General features: G+C 34.7%; 1 protein-coding gene across 1 annotated transcript in view; it reads right to left on the bottom strand.

The window, feature by feature from the left end:
- Positions 1-18,465, bottom strand: part of LOC129261305 (bifunctional epoxide hydrolase 2-like) — a 76,739-nt gene that overhangs the window by 6,532 nt on the left and 51,742 nt on the right. Inside the window, exons 8-18 of the mRNA XM_064099543.1 lie at positions 17,730-17,825; positions 15,550-15,628; positions 15,175-15,209; positions 12,756-12,782; positions 11,479-11,564; positions 8,906-9,017; positions 8,420-8,503; positions 7,867-7,918; positions 6,538-6,655; positions 4,945-5,011; positions 2,333-2,413 (exon numbers count right to left, since the gene is read on the bottom strand). Coding sequence (XP_063955613.1) covers positions 2,333-2,413; positions 4,945-5,011; positions 6,538-6,655; positions 7,867-7,918; positions 8,420-8,503; positions 8,906-9,017; positions 11,479-11,564; positions 12,756-12,782; positions 15,175-15,209; positions 15,550-15,628; positions 17,730-17,825 — 837 coding nt within the window. The remainder of the gene's footprint in view (positions 1-2,332; positions 2,414-4,944; positions 5,012-6,537; positions 6,656-7,866; positions 7,919-8,419; positions 8,504-8,905; positions 9,018-11,478; positions 11,565-12,755; positions 12,783-15,174; positions 15,210-15,549; positions 15,629-17,729; positions 17,826-18,465) is intronic.

Raw genomic sequence — 18,465 nt, 5'->3', positions numbered from 1 at the left:
ATGGGACCAAGCCAAAATGACAAGCTTGGTCGCTTCGCCGTCTCGCTTTCAACTTGAGAACGTTTACGCGCGTCTGCCCCCACCCCCCGAAAGAAATTCTGGTCGCGTCGCTGTCTCGCTTTCAAGATTTTTTTGAGAAACTTTACGCGCGTCCTAGCTGTATGCTCCCCCCCCCCCCCCCCCGGTAAAAATTCTGTGTAAGCTAGCCATGATGATAATGTGATAAAAATAATGAAAATGAAAAGTACATATAAATCAATGTGCCATATGCTCTTTTGAGCATGGCCGTTCACAGAATTTCTTTCGGGGGTGGGGGCAGACGCGCGTAAACGTTCTCAAGTTGAAAGCGAGACAGCGAAGCGACCAAGCTTGTCATTTTGGCTTGGTCCCGTGGCTGTCTCGCTTTCAAGATTTTTTGGAGAAAGTTTACGCGTGTCATGCTCCGGCCCCGGCCCCCCTGGAAAAAATTCTGCGTAAGGCCATGATGATAATGAGATAAAAATAATGAAAATGAAGTATACATAAATCAATGTGCCAGGCTCTTTAGAGCATGGCCGTATACAGAATTTCTTTCGGAGGAGGGGGGGGGGGAAGCAGACGCGTAAATGTTCTCAAGTTGAAAGCGACACAGCGAAGCGACCAAGCTTGTCATTTTGGGCACTTTTTTTCGTTTTAAAAGTGAAATACGAAGGCTTTCGTGCACACTTTTGGTGAATTTTGTGATAATTTTCAATAGAAAAATAAGTTTTTAAAAATTTAGGGGTCATCATGCCCCCGTATTGTCGTTAATTGCGAGCATTTTGGGGCCAGGGTGAAATCGCCCCAAACGCGCAACGCCTCAAACAGACACTCCAAAATGTATTTGAAGTGCATTATTAGAACTGAAACTTACCGGTATCTCTACACCAGGAAAAATTAACTTAACAAAAAAAGCAACAAGAAATATTTATAAAAAGTAGAAGGGCCTGTACAAGTACACTGATATTTCACTCTCTCAGCTCATATGCACTTGATCGACTTCCATCGAGGATTCGGGCTAAATTCCGCCCGCCACTTCCGGGGACCAACCAACGTAGTATTTCGATGAAGAGCACCCCGTCGATTCACCGGTTGTCCCTACGATACACGCGCGCCTATGGGGATTGTGAACTGTAGGAAAAATCGTATAAAATTACACTTTTTGATATTTCTACGAAGACGAAGTTATATAGAAAATGAAGAATATTACAATCAGACCATATCCCTAGAAAATTGCTTCAAGAAATGTCATTATGAAGAGGAAATGGACAAAAATTTGTGAAGAAAAATCACGAAAAAGGAAATCACATCATGAATATTCATATCATGGGCGGTCCCACATTTGCATGTTATAGCGAGTTTTCCATTATTTAATAAATAATGGCATTATTTAATAAATAATGGCATTATTTAATAAATAATGGTTATTTGTATATAAATAATGATTATTTGTATATAATGGCAAACTGTAAAAATTGTTTATAAATAATGATTATTTATAAATAATGGGATATTGAAACAAAATTATTATTTATAAATAATGAAGTAGATATTTCATTATTTAACAAATAATCTTTATTTATAAATAATGGAAAACTCGAACATTAAATAATGATTATTTATAAATAATGAGAATAATGGTGCGCTCGAAAAAATTATTTATAAATAATGAAGTAGACGTTTTCATTATTTAACAAATAATCATTATTTATAAATAATGGAAAACTCAACAAATTATTTATAAATAATGAAAAACAAATAATCATTATTTGTAAATAATGAAAAACAAATAATCATTATTTATAAATAATGAAAAACAAATAATCATTATTTATAAATAATGAAAAACAAATAATCATTATTTGTAAATAATGAAAAACAAATAATCATTATTTATAAATAATGAAAAACAAATAATCATTATTTATAAATAATGAAAAACAAATAATCATTATTTATAAATAATGAAAAACAAATAATCATTATTTATAAATAATGGAATGTCGAACTATTATTATTTACAAATAATGAAGTATTACTTGGAATTATATATAAATAATTAGAAATGATATTTTATATAATAGTAGTTATTTACAAATAAAATGTAAATTATATATAAATAATAGTTATTATTTAATAAATAATGATTATATAACAAATAATTGTTCTATATAATATTGGTACATTCGGCGCCTCATAATTATGTATATTTTTATCAGAACATAATAAATCTCAATAGATTCTTGATAAAAAGGCGTTTTTATGACTATTTTTTTCAATGAGAATTAAGATTTTTCATAAATCTCTGACTCACCCATTTCTGTAGTTCACTGACGTCCGGGATATTCTTTGGTGACCCTTGACCTGATGTCACGACCAAAGATGGAATGATGAGCTGATATGAAAATGAAAAGTTAAGAGAAAAATCGCTTGATATTAAAGTCTATTTGAATCTGATTGACATCCGGAATATTTATATGACAGAATTTAGGATGGGTGTCACGACATTTACTCCTTCGACATTTTGCTCCAGTCTTAATATCAGAGGGCATAGGGTTAGAGTTAGGATTGTAATGGAGTTTTGGGGTTCAGAAAAATGTAAAGAATTTGTGTTTATTAGTTTTGGAGGAATGGAGGTTAGATTTTATGTTTTTTCTTATCGTGCAGATTTTCCATCGGAGCAATTGTCATCGGAGCAAAATGTAATCGTAACATCCTATACTTTGTAACCGATTCAGTGTAATTGTGTGTAACGATGTGTCATGCGGTGTTTAACATGATAAATATAATAACATGGAAAATACACTGTAAAAACTCCGGTGTTGATTTAACACCAGCCTGGAATTTATATGTCCACACCAGAGAAGTGTTAAACAACACCAGTTTTGTGTTGGTCTAACACCAGATAGGTGTTTATACAACACCAATTAGTATTAAAACAGCATCGGTTTGATTCCAAACTGGTGTCGTTTCAATACTTCTCTGGTGTGGACATATTATATAGATTCCGAGCTCGTGTTAAATCAACACCGGAGTTTTGCAGTGTGTAAACAAAATAGATACAGAGTGAGCGAACCATTTCTCGTGGCATATAATTTTATTGAACAGCTCAGATCCTGTAGTTGTATAGGCTATCGACAGTCACACAAACGATACCGATATCAAACCGATCGATAGTATGCCTTTGGTAATAACGTGATAGATTTGATCGGTATGGAATCGGTTTCCCAGTGTGGCTATACCGTACGTGTGACATGCCAGCCGACCACCCACATGACCCAGGCGACTCGTATAACATAAATTAGCAATTTCCAAAAGGAAATTATTAGATGAAATCTGTTCAATCTCATGGGTGACATTAAGTCTTAATATCCAAGAAAGTCCTGCTTATTCAGGCTTTTTATTATTTTTTTTTTGCAGACATGTACACGCATGTGTGTTTATTCCCCCCCCCCCTTAAACTTGACCTGGGTATGAAACTCAAGTTCAAAAGGACCTGGCCTTTGTACTATTTGTATTTAAATATTTCATAACTATTATAAATAAAAGGATAATATTTGGAGTAATCACTTAAAAAACTGTGATTTGAGCTTCTCAGTGAATCCATAAAAAAAAAAACAGTTAAAAAAAAGCTTGATGAATTGTTATTATCATTGAAGAACAAAATAGGGTTGAATTGAAATTAAATGATGGAAAGACAACATCATCGATCATGGAGGAAAGTAAAAAAATATAAATCAAACAGCGAAAAAGCACTTCTAGAAATGGCAGACACACTGCAAAAACTCTGGTGTTGATATAACACCAGCACGGAATCTATATATGTCAACACCAGAGAAGTGTTAAACAACACCAATTTCGTTTTGGTCTAACACCATATAGGTGTTTATACAACACCAATTAGTATTAAAACAGCATCGGTTTGATTCCAAACTGGTGTTGTTTCAATACTTCTCTGGTGTGGACATATATGGATTCTGGGCTGGTACTAAATCAACACCGGAGTGCAGATAGGAATTAAAAAAAAAATTAGTAAATACACACAGTCATGAACCAATAAACAAACGAATTAATGAATACGTGAAGTAATAAATAAATGCACAATGAATACATTATTCTAATAAATGTATATTTTATTAAGTAATCGATTCATTGATAAACGAATAGGCAATAAAGAAAGAAAGGAAGGAAGAGAAAGATGAAGAAAGAAATAAAGATAGAAAAAATAGAATAAAATAAAAACAGAAAACCAATGAAATAACAAAATGAATGGATGAATTAATGAATGAAATGACTAATTAATTGATTAATCAATTAAAAAATGAAAAGATGAAGTAATGAATAACGTTAATGAATGAATAAGCAACCCGCTTTAACGCAAAATTGTATAAAGATTTAATTTTTACAACCTGTCTATGAGACAAATCAGAGTCAAATTAGCCAAAACCTCTTTCAACGTCCCTAGATTGGATTGCGGTTGTAACCAGGCAAACATACAAATAATTATTTGTTCTTTGCTTGGTGACGATTTCCCCCTGCTTGTATGCGCCTATTAGGATTGTTTGGGAGTAAGGAGGGGTAATATCCTGCCCCCCTCACCTCCACTGCCCATCCTACGATGGGTGTGTTAAATAATTATTTTTCTCACCTCCCTCAATTTATTCTGCATGTGGGTTTTTTAAGGAGGTGTGCTGTCATCCCCACATCTTATTGATCATATTTCTATGCATAAACTTTGCTTCACACTCTTGTATTAATCCTCATATCTGGAGAGCGTTTTCATGAAAGAGTTTTGTCAGTACTTATCACCAAGCTACTGCGAATCCTTGCATTTGATTGGCTGAGAGCACACTCTTCAGTGAAAATCACTAACAAAAACTTTCATGCAACACTCCCTGGGTATATTAATCGTGTTTCTGATCTTACCATTCGGCCGTAAAGTCGCCGGTTCCACTCCCAATTGGCCGTGTTGTTCCTGAACCAATTAGCTCCCCTGGCGATCGTAAAAAATGGAAATGGCATTGATTATACAAGTGATTCGAAACTAAAGGTGAAAACACCTTCATCAGATATTTGTCCTGACTGCATGGAAGCAGTTTTGATGGAATAAAAATTGTTATAACAAAAATTTTGCAATGATAGTTAAAAGCTACTGAAAGCATTCAATTTGATTGGCTGATAGTAAATTTGGTATAGAAATTGTGCTTTTGTGAAGTCGTCATGAAACGGGACCCTGGTTTTGTTTGTATGAAGAAAAACAAAACATGGAATCAATGAATCCCTGCATAGGAACTACACGTTGTCGGGGCGGCACAAGAGGGGGTGGGGCAGGGAGGGACCCCACCCTCATAAATTTTCAAGTTATGAAAAAGGTAGGAAGAAAAGAAGGAGGATAGAGACAGCTGGATAAAAGTGAATAAAGAGAGAAGGAGAGTATAAAAGAAAAGAAACACGGGCAGTGGGACTATGACGACGCCCTTAGGTTAGTTTGACCTCGCCCCCCCTCTCGACTTCCCGACATCTCTAAATACCCTGGGACAACCTTTTGACCTGGTAACATCCAATATGTTCATTGGCTTACAAAAGCGCGGATTATGGATGTCCGTTCGACTTGTGATGCACGTCATAATTTTACAAGCAAATCATTAGATCTATAGTATAATAGATATCCCCAAATCAAGAGGAGTGTTATTGGAAAAAAAAACATGGGCGTATGCCGAAACACTAATTAACAACATGAACAATATTAGATTAGTCTCAAGGTTGTCGTATTACGTGATTTTGTTTCCTTTACCAAAACGAGTACAATTCGTCCATCCTCCTAGGTCGCCACTCACCCTCGAACATGCATGACGTCATGCATTCATCGTTTATGTCTTATTTGTGCAGTTATCTGTATAAAACTAATTTGTACGTTGATATTTGTTTACGTTTTATCCCCGCACTGATGATTTGTGACGTCACAATTTTTCTTACACTGTAAAAACGCTGTTTGAAAAAATAAGCATGTTGTTTAAGCCCGTCACTCTAACAACTACTGTTTAAACTTTTTTAATCTACTGTTTAAACCTTTTAAACAACTGTTTAATCTTTTTAATCAAGTTGTTTAAAAGTTTTAACAATTAGCAAAAAGATTAAATAACTTCTTGCTACAGTGACAGGCTTACACAACGTGCCCTTTTTTTAACTGTACAGACCCAAGTAATTAGCTTTTGTGTTGTCCATCCCTATTTGGCTGCTATGGCTCAAGCATTTTTTTATTTGTTTTTTTGTTTTTTGTTGCTTATAATAGTTGTCCTCTGCATTTTGATTTCATTGCGATAGTTTTTGCTTACAACATTGTATTAATGTCTAATTCTTTTGTCGTTCTTCTATTAAAAAGATTACATTGTAATCGACTTTTAATATCTTATTGTGTTTATGCATTGTATATCTATTCAGACTAAACAATACGTGCAAAAACACTTCGAAAAACTCCTCGCCAACAATAGATGTTTTTTTAAGGGATGTGCAACTTACCTTGGTTGAGATTTTGCTTTAATGCTCTGGTGATAACTACAAAATTTCTTGGCTCGTTTTTCTGCTTCGAAACAGAGACAGTTCATGGACATCGATGTCCTCGTTGACAGGTCTAGATCTTGAAGGAATAAAAAAAAGAAACGGTAAAACTTTTCATTAATTAGGAGAAGCGGTGCTTAATCAAGAAAAGAAAAAAACGATTTTATTGAACGATGCTTTGTAACAAGTTCTATATATCTCCAATCTTGATAAACGGGGAAGGTGTGTTTTGCGTTTCTTATTAGTTCCACTTTTCTCATTTCATACTTAAGCCTCGCCCTTGTTCTACTTTGTTCATATTTTTAAAAAAAATCTATGTATTTACGGTTAATTTTTGCCATTATTTGATGAAGCTATTATCTATGCTTGTATAATTTGGTAAATGAGGCCGAAAAACTCTACTTACTGTACAAAGAAATTTAAACCCTATAAACAAGAAAAGCTGTTTTATTATGTAAGCCAAGCATGTCCATTTTTTTTACTTTATATTGCATCTATTTACTACATTCATTTTGTTCAGGCGTATCCCGACATAAGCACCTGCTTTCTGGATTTTACGCTTTTTTCGATATACACAAATTACATGTTTTTACATTCATTGTTTTATTCGTTATTCATTTGTACATTCTATACGACATTGGATGATACGTGTGTAGTTTAAATTGAGAATTAAAATGTATTGTGCAGGAAACTGTTGTAGTCATAATTGCTATAGCTGTGTATTTCAGTTGTGTTGAACATTGACTGTAAATGATTTTTTAACATTTGGTATTCCATAGTCACACCACAGGGTTTCACGAGCCTAAAACATTTCCCAACGTCTCGTGTGTTAAAGTGGCACTTAAAATATAATCATAAAATAAGGATGGAATTTGGGGTCAAATGTCTACAACCAGTGGATAGGATATATATCTGACAATCCATATCATTCTGACCAGAAGAGGGTCCCTCGACTCGCTCATTTTAAAAATAAATCGGCATTTATGAATACATCTCCTGAGGGATCAAATTCATCACCCGAAACAGTTAAATAGCCCTAATCCTTCCGCCATTCAAATATAGTTCCAAACTTGGTGATATTTCTTTCCAATTTGGGAAAAGAAAGGTTAGTAATTACCCCCCACAGAATCAGTGTTAGATGGACAATTGTATTCATACATTTACATTTTGTCAATCAGCTATATAAAAAAAAAAAGTGTTGGCTCGAATGAATATATTTTGCCTTCCAGTTGTAAATATACTCGGGCGACCACAAATACGGTCCACTGACTTTAAATACGTTTTCCTTACCTGTAATTTCAATACCAAGATGGCAATGCTCTCTCTTTAAGTTGGTCGGATTCTGAGCCAAATAAAATAAGTAACCAAAATAATTCTAGTTAGATGATGAAATAAATAACAATGTTTTTAATTAGATATTATTGTTCGCATTTCGATAAAATTATTGTTATGTAGCCGTTATATCACTATACATTAAAAGATTTTATTATTTTATCTATTATTTCTCCAGAGAATACTTGTATATTCGAGGCTTGCAAATGTGAGAGGAGTATACATGAATGAAAAAAAAATCATTGATAGTAAGTGGGAAATAATAATAACTATAGAAATATTGATAACAACAACAACAATAATAATAATAATAATAGTAATAATAATAATACTAATAAGAAGAAGAAGATCAAGAAGGAGAAGAAAGAGAAGAAGAAAAAAAAAAAAAGATGAAGGAGGAGGAGGGGGAGACGAAGAAGAAAAGGAAGAAGAAGAAGAGTAAAATGATGAAATATTATAAATAATGTGTGAATATGACGAAGAAAAGAATTTCTTTGAGAATATAACTTACAGTATCATCGCTAGAATGGTAGGTGGCTATTCTGTAGAATTGTTCCATCTCCACATCTTGATTGTTGTTGTTGTTGTCTTTTACCTGGAATAACAAAAATAACAGTTGGATGCATGCATGTACGATCTACAGTTTCCCTCCAAATATTCCCTCATGACGAGGTATATGATAAAGGAAACATGTCATTTGGCACAATGTATGACTTAAAATCTCTCTATCTCTCTATCTATCTATCTATCTATATATCTATCTATCTATCTATCTATCTATCTATCTATCTATCTATCTATCTATCTATCTATCTATCTATCTATCTATCTATCTATCTATCTATCTATCTATCTATCTATCTATCTATCCATCCATATATCTAACTCTTTATGTATACGTGTCTGTCTAACTACTTTTTAACAATTATCCTATATTTTCTATCTCTTTTACTCCTTATAATTATCATCGTTATTTGTGTATATTTTTTGTACTTACTGATTGGCGAAATCTGATGAAATCACGAAGAGACCCCATTCTCTTGATTTGGCCACCGCACAATGTTTCGGGAAGGACGATAGAGGGAGATGTGTTGATTCCGGCAACGGCTCTACAACGTAATAATCAACAACAAAAATTAAATTCAACATTTATCATATCTCTGTGCAGCTCTACTGCCTCTACAGCATTGGATGGAGGTGGGCGGGGTGGGGGATCAACAATCAAAATTTAACACTCTTAATTTTTTTTTTCCTAGGGACTTTCCGAGGTCGTACAAATTGTACTTGTCTCTAAAATTAATTGAAGTACCACTTCCAAAGCCTTTCACACAGAGGAATATATTATACCAATCGCCTTTCAGTGCTAGCAGTCACTGAAGGCCTACATTGATAGTGCCCCAGTCACATCAGGGAAACCCGCGCCAGGCCGATCAAAGCTATAACGTTATTTCCAATGATATACTATCTATCGGTTTGGTGTCAGTTTCTTTGGTGTAACTGTACTCACTGTAGCATAACTCAAACATTGCTTTTGATCGTAAGAGGATCGTGCGTGATGAGGAGGTTCAAAAGCCTCCAAAGGCGACACAAATCTGTGGCGTAATTATTTCAATATCAGGATTTAAAAAGACATATAGGCTATACGGATAGCTGTAGGTTTGCATTACTCGAAATATATCCAGTCTCGCCGGGATAAAAAAAAATAACAGGCCTTGGAGATTTGATGTAAATAAATGAAATGCACATGTCAAAGACGTATGAAATATTTTTGTGTTGTATTGCATAGATGGAATCAAAGCACATTTATCCCATTTTATGATGGATAAACTCCCCTTTTTGTTCCCATGTTTCATTTTCGACGCAAACGAAACCACACAGGGGGGTTTAGAATTCACAATGTCTTCCAAATATAAAGATTTAAAAACTTTAGAAAAGATCTTTTTGTTAATCCTATTACTCTTCCAGTTAAAATCTGTGACATACGTAATACCACGCAGTCTTTCCTTTTCTGTTATATTCTACGATCTAAGAGAATTATCATCATTTAAGCGGCAAGAATGAAATCTTTGTAAGCTATGATTTATAAATATTTACTTTAGGATGACGAAAGTATATAAGTACGTGAAGTAAGGGGCTTTTATTTACAATGTGGTCCACATAACATGCATAAAGTTTAAAGTCATGATTTTGAAAGTCATTGCCGATAGCTAAAATTTCTGACATGATTGTGTAATCCACGGGAATTTTCGACTTTTGTTATTTGTCTTAATCTCCGACAGTTCTCATCAACGTGACAAGAATCAAATTCTTAGCATTTCTATTTCTTTTTTTGTATACATATTTACAAATTTTAAAAATGTGCTTTGGTAAGGTGAATAAAAGCATGTATGGGGTTTGTATTAATATATAAATTAATAATAAATCTGAATAAATAGGAATCTTGAATCTAGAATAAAAATTCAAAAAAATAATAAATTGGAGTTTGGTTTTCCTGTAACCGGTTGATGCAAAAAATGAATGGGGCCCATCAAAATAAAGACGTTCGTTTAAATACATTGTATTTACTGTTCACATACAACTTTAGTCTAAGATAAAAAGTGAAACCGAGACTTGCAAACCTTTTCATTTGAGCTATCTGCTGGGAAATTAATGCTAGGGCTTGTGAGAGGCCCTGGGAACGACTTATAAGGGAGTGCTGATTTAAATTTGACAAGCCAAAAAAAAAGGAATAACAAAATGAAGGGGATTTGGTTAAATTTGTGCTATTCAGCATACCTATATACCAGATTTTCAAGGGGTGCTGCCGCGCCTAAGGTGACTAAAACATGCAGCTTCAGCACCCCCACTTCCCAGTGCCATGGTTCGGGCATGGACCTATTATTTCGTAATAGGTCCATGGTTCGGGGGAGGGGGTTAATCCATGGACCTATAGGTCCATGGTTAATCTAAATGGGACATGTTAATGGTGCTTACACATGTTGTAAGCAATTGTTCACTCCTTCACGGCTTCTCAGCCAATCAAAACAAAGGATTTTAATGATCAAGAGGAATTGACAATTTGGTCAGTGCTGAAAACCTATACTATTTTTTTAAACGAAAATTCACAAATACCTAACTTTATCCATCAGTAGTGTAATGAGCCAAAACGTAAGGGGCCGGACATCGCGTACGTGGCAAAATGTCTATAAAACTACGAGTTAGCGAAGCGAGTGAGCAAAAAATCCTTTTAATAACATAATCTACCGTTGTGATGTATTTTGACAGGAAATTATATCATACTAGCATATCATCCATTCCCTCTCCTTTTCCTTACTTTCTCCCCTTTTTCTCTTGTTCGTGAAAACTTTTTTTGGGGGGATGGCCCCAAGGCCCCTATCTGTTCGCCAGTGATATATTGATAATAGACGAATGTATTTATTATATCAACTGGATATTGCTGTGATATTCATACTGATTTTGATTTTGATATGTTTTTAACACAATGTCCATATGAATTTTACATACATAAAACTGTCCCCAATTTATTTCCCAAAAAGCATGAGCTGAAAGCGCGGAATATAATATACTCACCGAACTCTATCTGTGTTGTGGTTTGCGAATGTCCAAGCGAATGCCGCCCCCATGCCTTGACCGATGAGGGTGACCTGGGCGATTCCCTTTGGGGCAAAGATGGGGGATTAACACGAGATTAGTCGGACGAACGTAATCCTTTTTACCTTCTTACTGATACTTTAGACTTTTACTTGTCTAAAAATGTGGCCAAAGAAACGTAGAATGTAGATGAAATATTAATCTTCATGATCTGATGATATAGTTCCATATTGACCCCCACCCCTCCCGCGCTGCCCAACGAAAAAAAAGGGAAGATCCCTGTATAATGTTTGATAATACTTTTACTGGCGTATTTAACGTCTACAAATCAGACAGATTAACGCGAAGAGCACTGTGCAAAATGAATGGATTAAGCGATACATTCTTACAACTTTGACAGTAATCTTCTGGAATGTGATTTTCTTTCATTTAACTGTTAAGCTACGCCTATTTAAAAGATATATTTCAATATTTCACTAAAATGCCCCATATAAAGATATGTGAAAAAAACTTCACCGTGCTTTACATGCAGTGTGTGCATAAAAAAGAGTGGTTACTATTTCTTTGAATATTTCAAATTCTTCATGTCAAAAATATGTTCTAGTTTCAATACTCAATACAGACTTTCGTAATACTATTAGTTGAAAGATAATATATTTCATTATACATGTGTACAATATTCACGGCATATATACAATGTTACACAATCGTGATAAGAGGGAAGCTTTGAAAGTATCTTGATACTTTCATTAGAACATTTTTAGAAAAATGGTTTCCACTCATTATTTCATTCGACACACTGATTTCAAGTAATTTTCAAACTTTCTTTAACAAAAATGATATTTATCTCTTTGCTCTTAGAATTGGGTTACACATCTTTGGTCTCTTGAAATAATATACATGTACCTGATCAAGGAGGTTTAACGACTTCTTGATCTGACCATGGACCTTTGCTAGTAGGTCCATGGTCTGACATACAATGGTCAGCAGATTAAAAACAATGTCACAGAGTCCCTGTAAAAGATGAACTACGCTGTTTTCTGTTTTAGACAAGAGATCATGCAAGGATGATAGCCATTTATTCTAATTGCTACCAGCATGACCAGTAACCACTGAAACACAACCTCATGGTTAACATGTGACAACATGCGATACAATGTGATTTCATGGCCTGTTACGTAAAAACGGGCAAGCTTGGTGAGGGCAGGAAGAAATACAAACGGCAATGTCTTGAAAACAAATGTAATGTTTCTTACCAGCGCATCCAAGAACTCGGATATATCCTGCGGTGAAAACAAATAAAAAATTGTCGTTAATATTTATGGCGTCTGTATCAATGAAATATCATTGATATATCATTGATCACATGGACACTGGCAAGGAGAGAGTTCATAATGATGTATGTCTGTCTGTATATGTCTGTCTGTCTGTCATTCTGCTCTCCCTTTCTCCTTCTGTCCACTTTTTTTTCTCTTACAACCTCAACACATAAATGCACATTCCCACCACCCCTTCTACCTGTCCACATATCCACGACAGATATGAATAAGGTTTAAGGTTATTCAGTTTCCGGGGTCCTGTAGTAATTCGGTATTTTATTAATCTTTGCCAATGGACGGTAACTCCATACTGTATAGTATACCCAATGAACCCTATGTAAAATAAGAGTACGTGAAGTTTGCATCTAGGCCAAATTGTTACCCGATGCCATGTTAGGGAAAACACAAGTAAATCATTCGGTTTGTCAAGAAAATATAATCATATTTCGAAATAATGCATTCGGTACATAAATAATGATACGGTGTGCCTCAGGGCTCAATCTTAGGGCCACTGCTCTTTACTATATATATTAACGACATCATAGAAAATGTCGATCGATGTACTATCCATCTTTACGCAGATGATACTGTCCTTTATTTTTCCCATAAAAATGTTAGAAATATCGAAGATATACTGAACACACATTTAAACCATATTTATAAATGGATGTGTTCTAATAAGTTGAGTTTAAACTTTGATAAAACAGAATGTTTGTTGATTGGATCCCGCACTATGTTAAATAAGTGTTCCCCACTTCAAATAAGTATACAGGGAAAGTTAATTCAATCGAAAGAAAGTGCTAAATATCTTGGAGTGGTTATTGATCAGCAGTTAAAATGGGACAAACATATTGAATACTTGACTGAAAAGGTAAGCAAACTCGTAAGTTTTTTGGGCCGTCTTCGACACAGTTTTAATAAGGATAGCTTGAAATGTATCTACCAATCAATTATTCTTCCTATTTTTGACTATGCTGATGTAGTGTACGATTCTAGTAACAAAAAATGTGTTACACAATTGCAAAAGTTGCAAAACAGAGCTGGAAGAATAATACTTGGGATAAGTCCATTCAAACATATATCGAACTGTAATATTCACCAAATATTAAATTGGGAATCTTTGGAATGTCGTCGACAAAAACATATAAACTCCATGGTTTTCAAAATAATTCATGATCTCAGTGCCCCTTACTTAAAAGATTATTTTAATACTATTTATTACAACTATTCCTTACGCTCAAGTGGAAACTTATCTTTACCAAAGCCACGTACTGAATCGTGTCGTCGAATGTTTTCATACCGTGGGGCCTCGCAATTTAATTCTTTACCTCCTTCTATAAAATTATCTCCCAATTATAATACATTCAATAGGACACTTAATGACCAAATCCTGAAAACTATTTCCCTTTAAACCAAAGTTCAAACATATAACTTTGGGCACTTTTGGGTGGGTGGTGGGAGGGGTTAGGTACTCGATTTTTACTGTAGGGTGGGATGGGGTGGGGTCGCTGTTCTTTCTCCCTTTAGCTGATATTGCCTTTATGTTACACAAATTTGTTAATGAATTTATTTTTGTAATATGAATTTCATGTTTATTTAATATATCTGGACCCCTCGGCAGAACAGTTGTGCTGTAATGGCTCAGCTGAGTAGGGCGATCCATCCAATGTTATTTTTATCATGTATTATATTTTGTTGTAATTTTATATGTATTGTTTTTATATTGGTAAATAAATTCAAATCAAATCAAATCAAATCAAATCCCCACCACCTCCACTCCATCCTCTTTCTTGCTTTCTCTCTTTCTGTCTTTTTTTCTCGCTCTCTCCCTCTCTTTCTCTCCCTCTCTCACTCACTCTCTCCCTATTTATCTATCTCTCGCTCTCAGACTTTTTTCCATAAATTTATTCCCCCCCCCATAAATTTTTATTTATATACCCGCATATGTTAACGCGCGAGGTCTTTTACAAAAGAGAAAATGGCTACCGGTCACTTAAGTTTGGCAACGATAATGCTTGTCAACATGTCAACAGAATTTTCAGAATAGAAGAGTATTGGTGTGACGCCAGTTTCCGTGGCTAGTTTCGATTAGCTCTCAAGCTTGGTTGACGGACAGCAATATAGCCCCAACTCCTTTTCAGACATTGGTGATAAAATAAGTTTTAAAACAGGAACCATATAGACGTCATCAAAATTCAGAGAATTTTCTTTTAAAAAAACTTTGATGGAGGCATATTTATTTGCTTCAGATGAGACTGTAATTTTGATGACGAAGAGAACGGGCCCCAGAATGGGACATTGGGGAATACCATCATACCGTTAAAAAAATGTTTACAACAATACAGTGAAAACTTACCCGACATAAGATTTTCAATGTGTACTGCTCTGCATCTGAAAAGGTAAAGAAAAAATGGATCGCTATTCAAAATTAAAGAAATACTTCATATCATATTTCATATCATAACACTATAAACACATGTAATTCATTAAAACACAATCGCATGTCATTAATGAGGACTACGCAGAAAGGTCACTCTGTATATTATACTATTTTTTTTCTTCAATTATCTCTTTTAAAAATATTTTCCTCTTTACGCGTCTCTTTGAATATCTATGAATTCGGTTTTAATTATTACTTTTTGTTTGTTTGTGGCTTATTAAGCACCTATCTATCTATCTATTTTTATCTGTCTATCCCTATTGAGTTCTATTTTTTTATAGATATACCCACCCGATGGCTTGCTGCTTTCTCCAAATCCTTTCAAATCCAAGGCAATGGCTCGAAACCCTGCTATGGCGAGTTCTGGCATCTGTGATTGCCGAGATTAAAAAAAATAGGATGAAATTTTATTTAAAATGCACTAATAACAGTCGAACACAAAAGAAGAATTATTTTTCATCTCTCTCGAACTTCTTGGTTTCTCTCCATCTGTCCATCGTATATGGTCCTCTCGGTCTCTCCCTCTCCCCCTCCCCCCTCTCTCTCTCTATATATAAAACACACACACATATAGGTTATATATATATATATATATATATATATATATATTGGCGAAGAAGCTCAAAAAGCATTGAAGCTAGAGACGTAGCCTGGATTTCTTCAACTTTTATTAGTACAAGCTTTTGGCCATTTAGTTGGGCCTTCTTCAGGTATCTGAAGATGTAAAAGACATAATGGCATAATGGCTAGCTTCAATGCTTTTTGAGCTTCTTCGCCAATATATTACTCACTGAAGCACCCACGCAATGTTTAGGTCCTTGCTCATCTAAATTGTATATATATAAAAAAAAATATATATATATACATGTATATATATATATATATATATCTACCCTCATATCTCTCTTCTCATCATATTCTACCTATCTGTTTGTCTATCCATGGAGGTAGAATGGTATATCCATCTAGAACCCTTTCTATCCATCTATCTATCTATCTCTGTCTATCAACTAATATTTTGTATCATCTAAACCAATTCCCTCCTTTTTCAGAACTGTTACACAAATTTGGGGTGGTAAAGATACCCAAAGTGTGCCAATAATGCTAAACTGAAAAGTTGAATGAATAATGTTAAAGGCAGCAAATGCCCTCTCAAACTGAAATGAAAATGAAACGATCCATTACATTTAAAATGAAACAGATCTGAAGTCATTGACGCTAAAAAATAAAGTTTAGTTTAATACATTGGTCAATTCAGAATAAACCATAGTGAAGGGCTTATCGAGAGGAAATGTTTGCTATACACCCCCCCAAAAAAAAGGGGGCCCTCAAGAATTAAATGGTTATCATTTTTTGAATAGTAAGCAAGAACCCTGCTTAATGGCACTGAGAAGCACTTTCCTACCACAAACCCCATTATTTTTTCTCGATATGTCAACACCCGTGGTGAAATATGGTTATCATCTAAACCTTATCTGTGTTCCATATCTTACAGATTCGAAGTCTCGCTGTTAAGTTCTTAAATATGACGTAGAGAAGAAACCACTTTTCCGGTAATTGTTTCTCCCAAGTTCAAATTGCATATCCTCTCTGATTTCTAACTCAGCCTGAGGATCAAGCTCTGTCGATGCTATATGCCCAGGACCGCCGGCAATTTTATTCAGAAATTCCAGGTTTTTTTTAGCTGCAAACCCTTGGTTAGTTCGATTGAGTTTTCACAGATTTGTGTTTCAATGACCGGCACAGATCTTTAAACTTAATCTTAACCTTGGAATAACATGGGGTTATACAATTCCAAGATGCTGAGAAACCTCTGAATGAGAACGGTTTGGAACAATCTGAATAAGCTCGCACAGTGTACCTCAATATTCCTCATTACATTGCGAGTAATATCTATATTGCGGCAGGCCTAAAAGTATATTAAATGTTGCCAAAATGAAAAGATTGATATTTATTTTATTTGTACTCAAAATGTTACCAATTATTTGATTACTGCGACGTCTTGAAATTATTGTCTGATTTGGTTTAAACTACTGTTGTGTAATTCTTAAGACTAATGGTCTGGTTAGGTCTGGCTTGAACTGGTTCGAACTGGTTTAATCTGGTGTTGATTACAGCATAAGTAGATGCATGGTTTGGTCCGGTTTTGTCTGGCTCGAACACGATTGAACGGGTTTGATATGGTATTGATTAGGTGTAAATAGATGACTGGTTTGGTCTGGTATTGTTTGGCTTGAAAATGTTTGAACTGGTTTAATCTGGTGTTGTTGTTTCGGTATAAATGCCTGGTTTGGTGCAGTTTGTTCTGGTTTGAACTGGTTTGGTTTAATCTGATAAATCTGGTGTTGATTATAGGTATGTTTTGTTTGAACTGGTTTGAACTAGTTGAATCTGGTGCTGCTTTTATGTATGTCTGGTTTTGACTTGTTTAATCTGGATTACTATCATCTGGATTATTTCATCAAAGTTACCTGACTTCGCCATGCCTCCCAGTCTTCTTCAAAGTCGTGGCACAGAAGCACAGGAGGCCCGTTTCCAAGCTCAGCGAAATGAAACCGAACTTTACTCTGAAAAAACAACACAAAATATGAGATAAAGTGAGAGAATAAAAACTTGACGTCTATAAAAATGAACTTATGTTGCTATTAGGGTTTTGCACGGAGCATGCGGAGTGTGATATTAAGAACTTTATTGTAAATTTCTATCCCGGTGGATTCTTTGTGTATTATCGACAAGGCCTGAATTTTCACCAAAATACATCAGAAGCTGCTTTTCTCTACTTATCACCACTTTAAACACGGGCACCGCTGCAGACATGGTAATTATTTTGTCATTCGTCAAATCCTCTTCTATTTGAATATCAGGGTCAATTTTTTTTATTTTGACCATGCGTTTCATATCCATGATATAGTCACATCATTCGAATAAATATATTTCTCGACTATAGACTGGTAATGGTAAACTCCCAATTGCCAACATCATACGCAGTATTTTCTATCGTTTCAACTTTCACGACAATCTTTAAAGAAGCTATGAAAGAATTAATAATTGCTCACATTTTTCCTCAACGACAATTATCACGTGATTATTTGAATATTAATAAGTCCAATTCTCTTCCCTCCCCCTCCATGTCTCACTCTCTATTTTTTAACATCTCAGTCTCTCCTCTCTCTCTCCTTTGATTTATTGCAGAACTAGTATAATGAC

The sequence above is a fragment of the Lytechinus pictus genome, chromosome 5, assembly GCF_037042905.1.
Source record: "Lytechinus pictus isolate F3 Inbred chromosome 5, Lp3.0, whole genome shotgun sequence".
NCBI lineage: Eukaryota > Metazoa > Echinodermata > Echinoidea > Temnopleuroida > Toxopneustidae > Lytechinus > Lytechinus pictus.
Note: the sequence above shows the minus strand (reverse complement) of the source record. Positions and strands in the feature narration are given on the sequence as shown.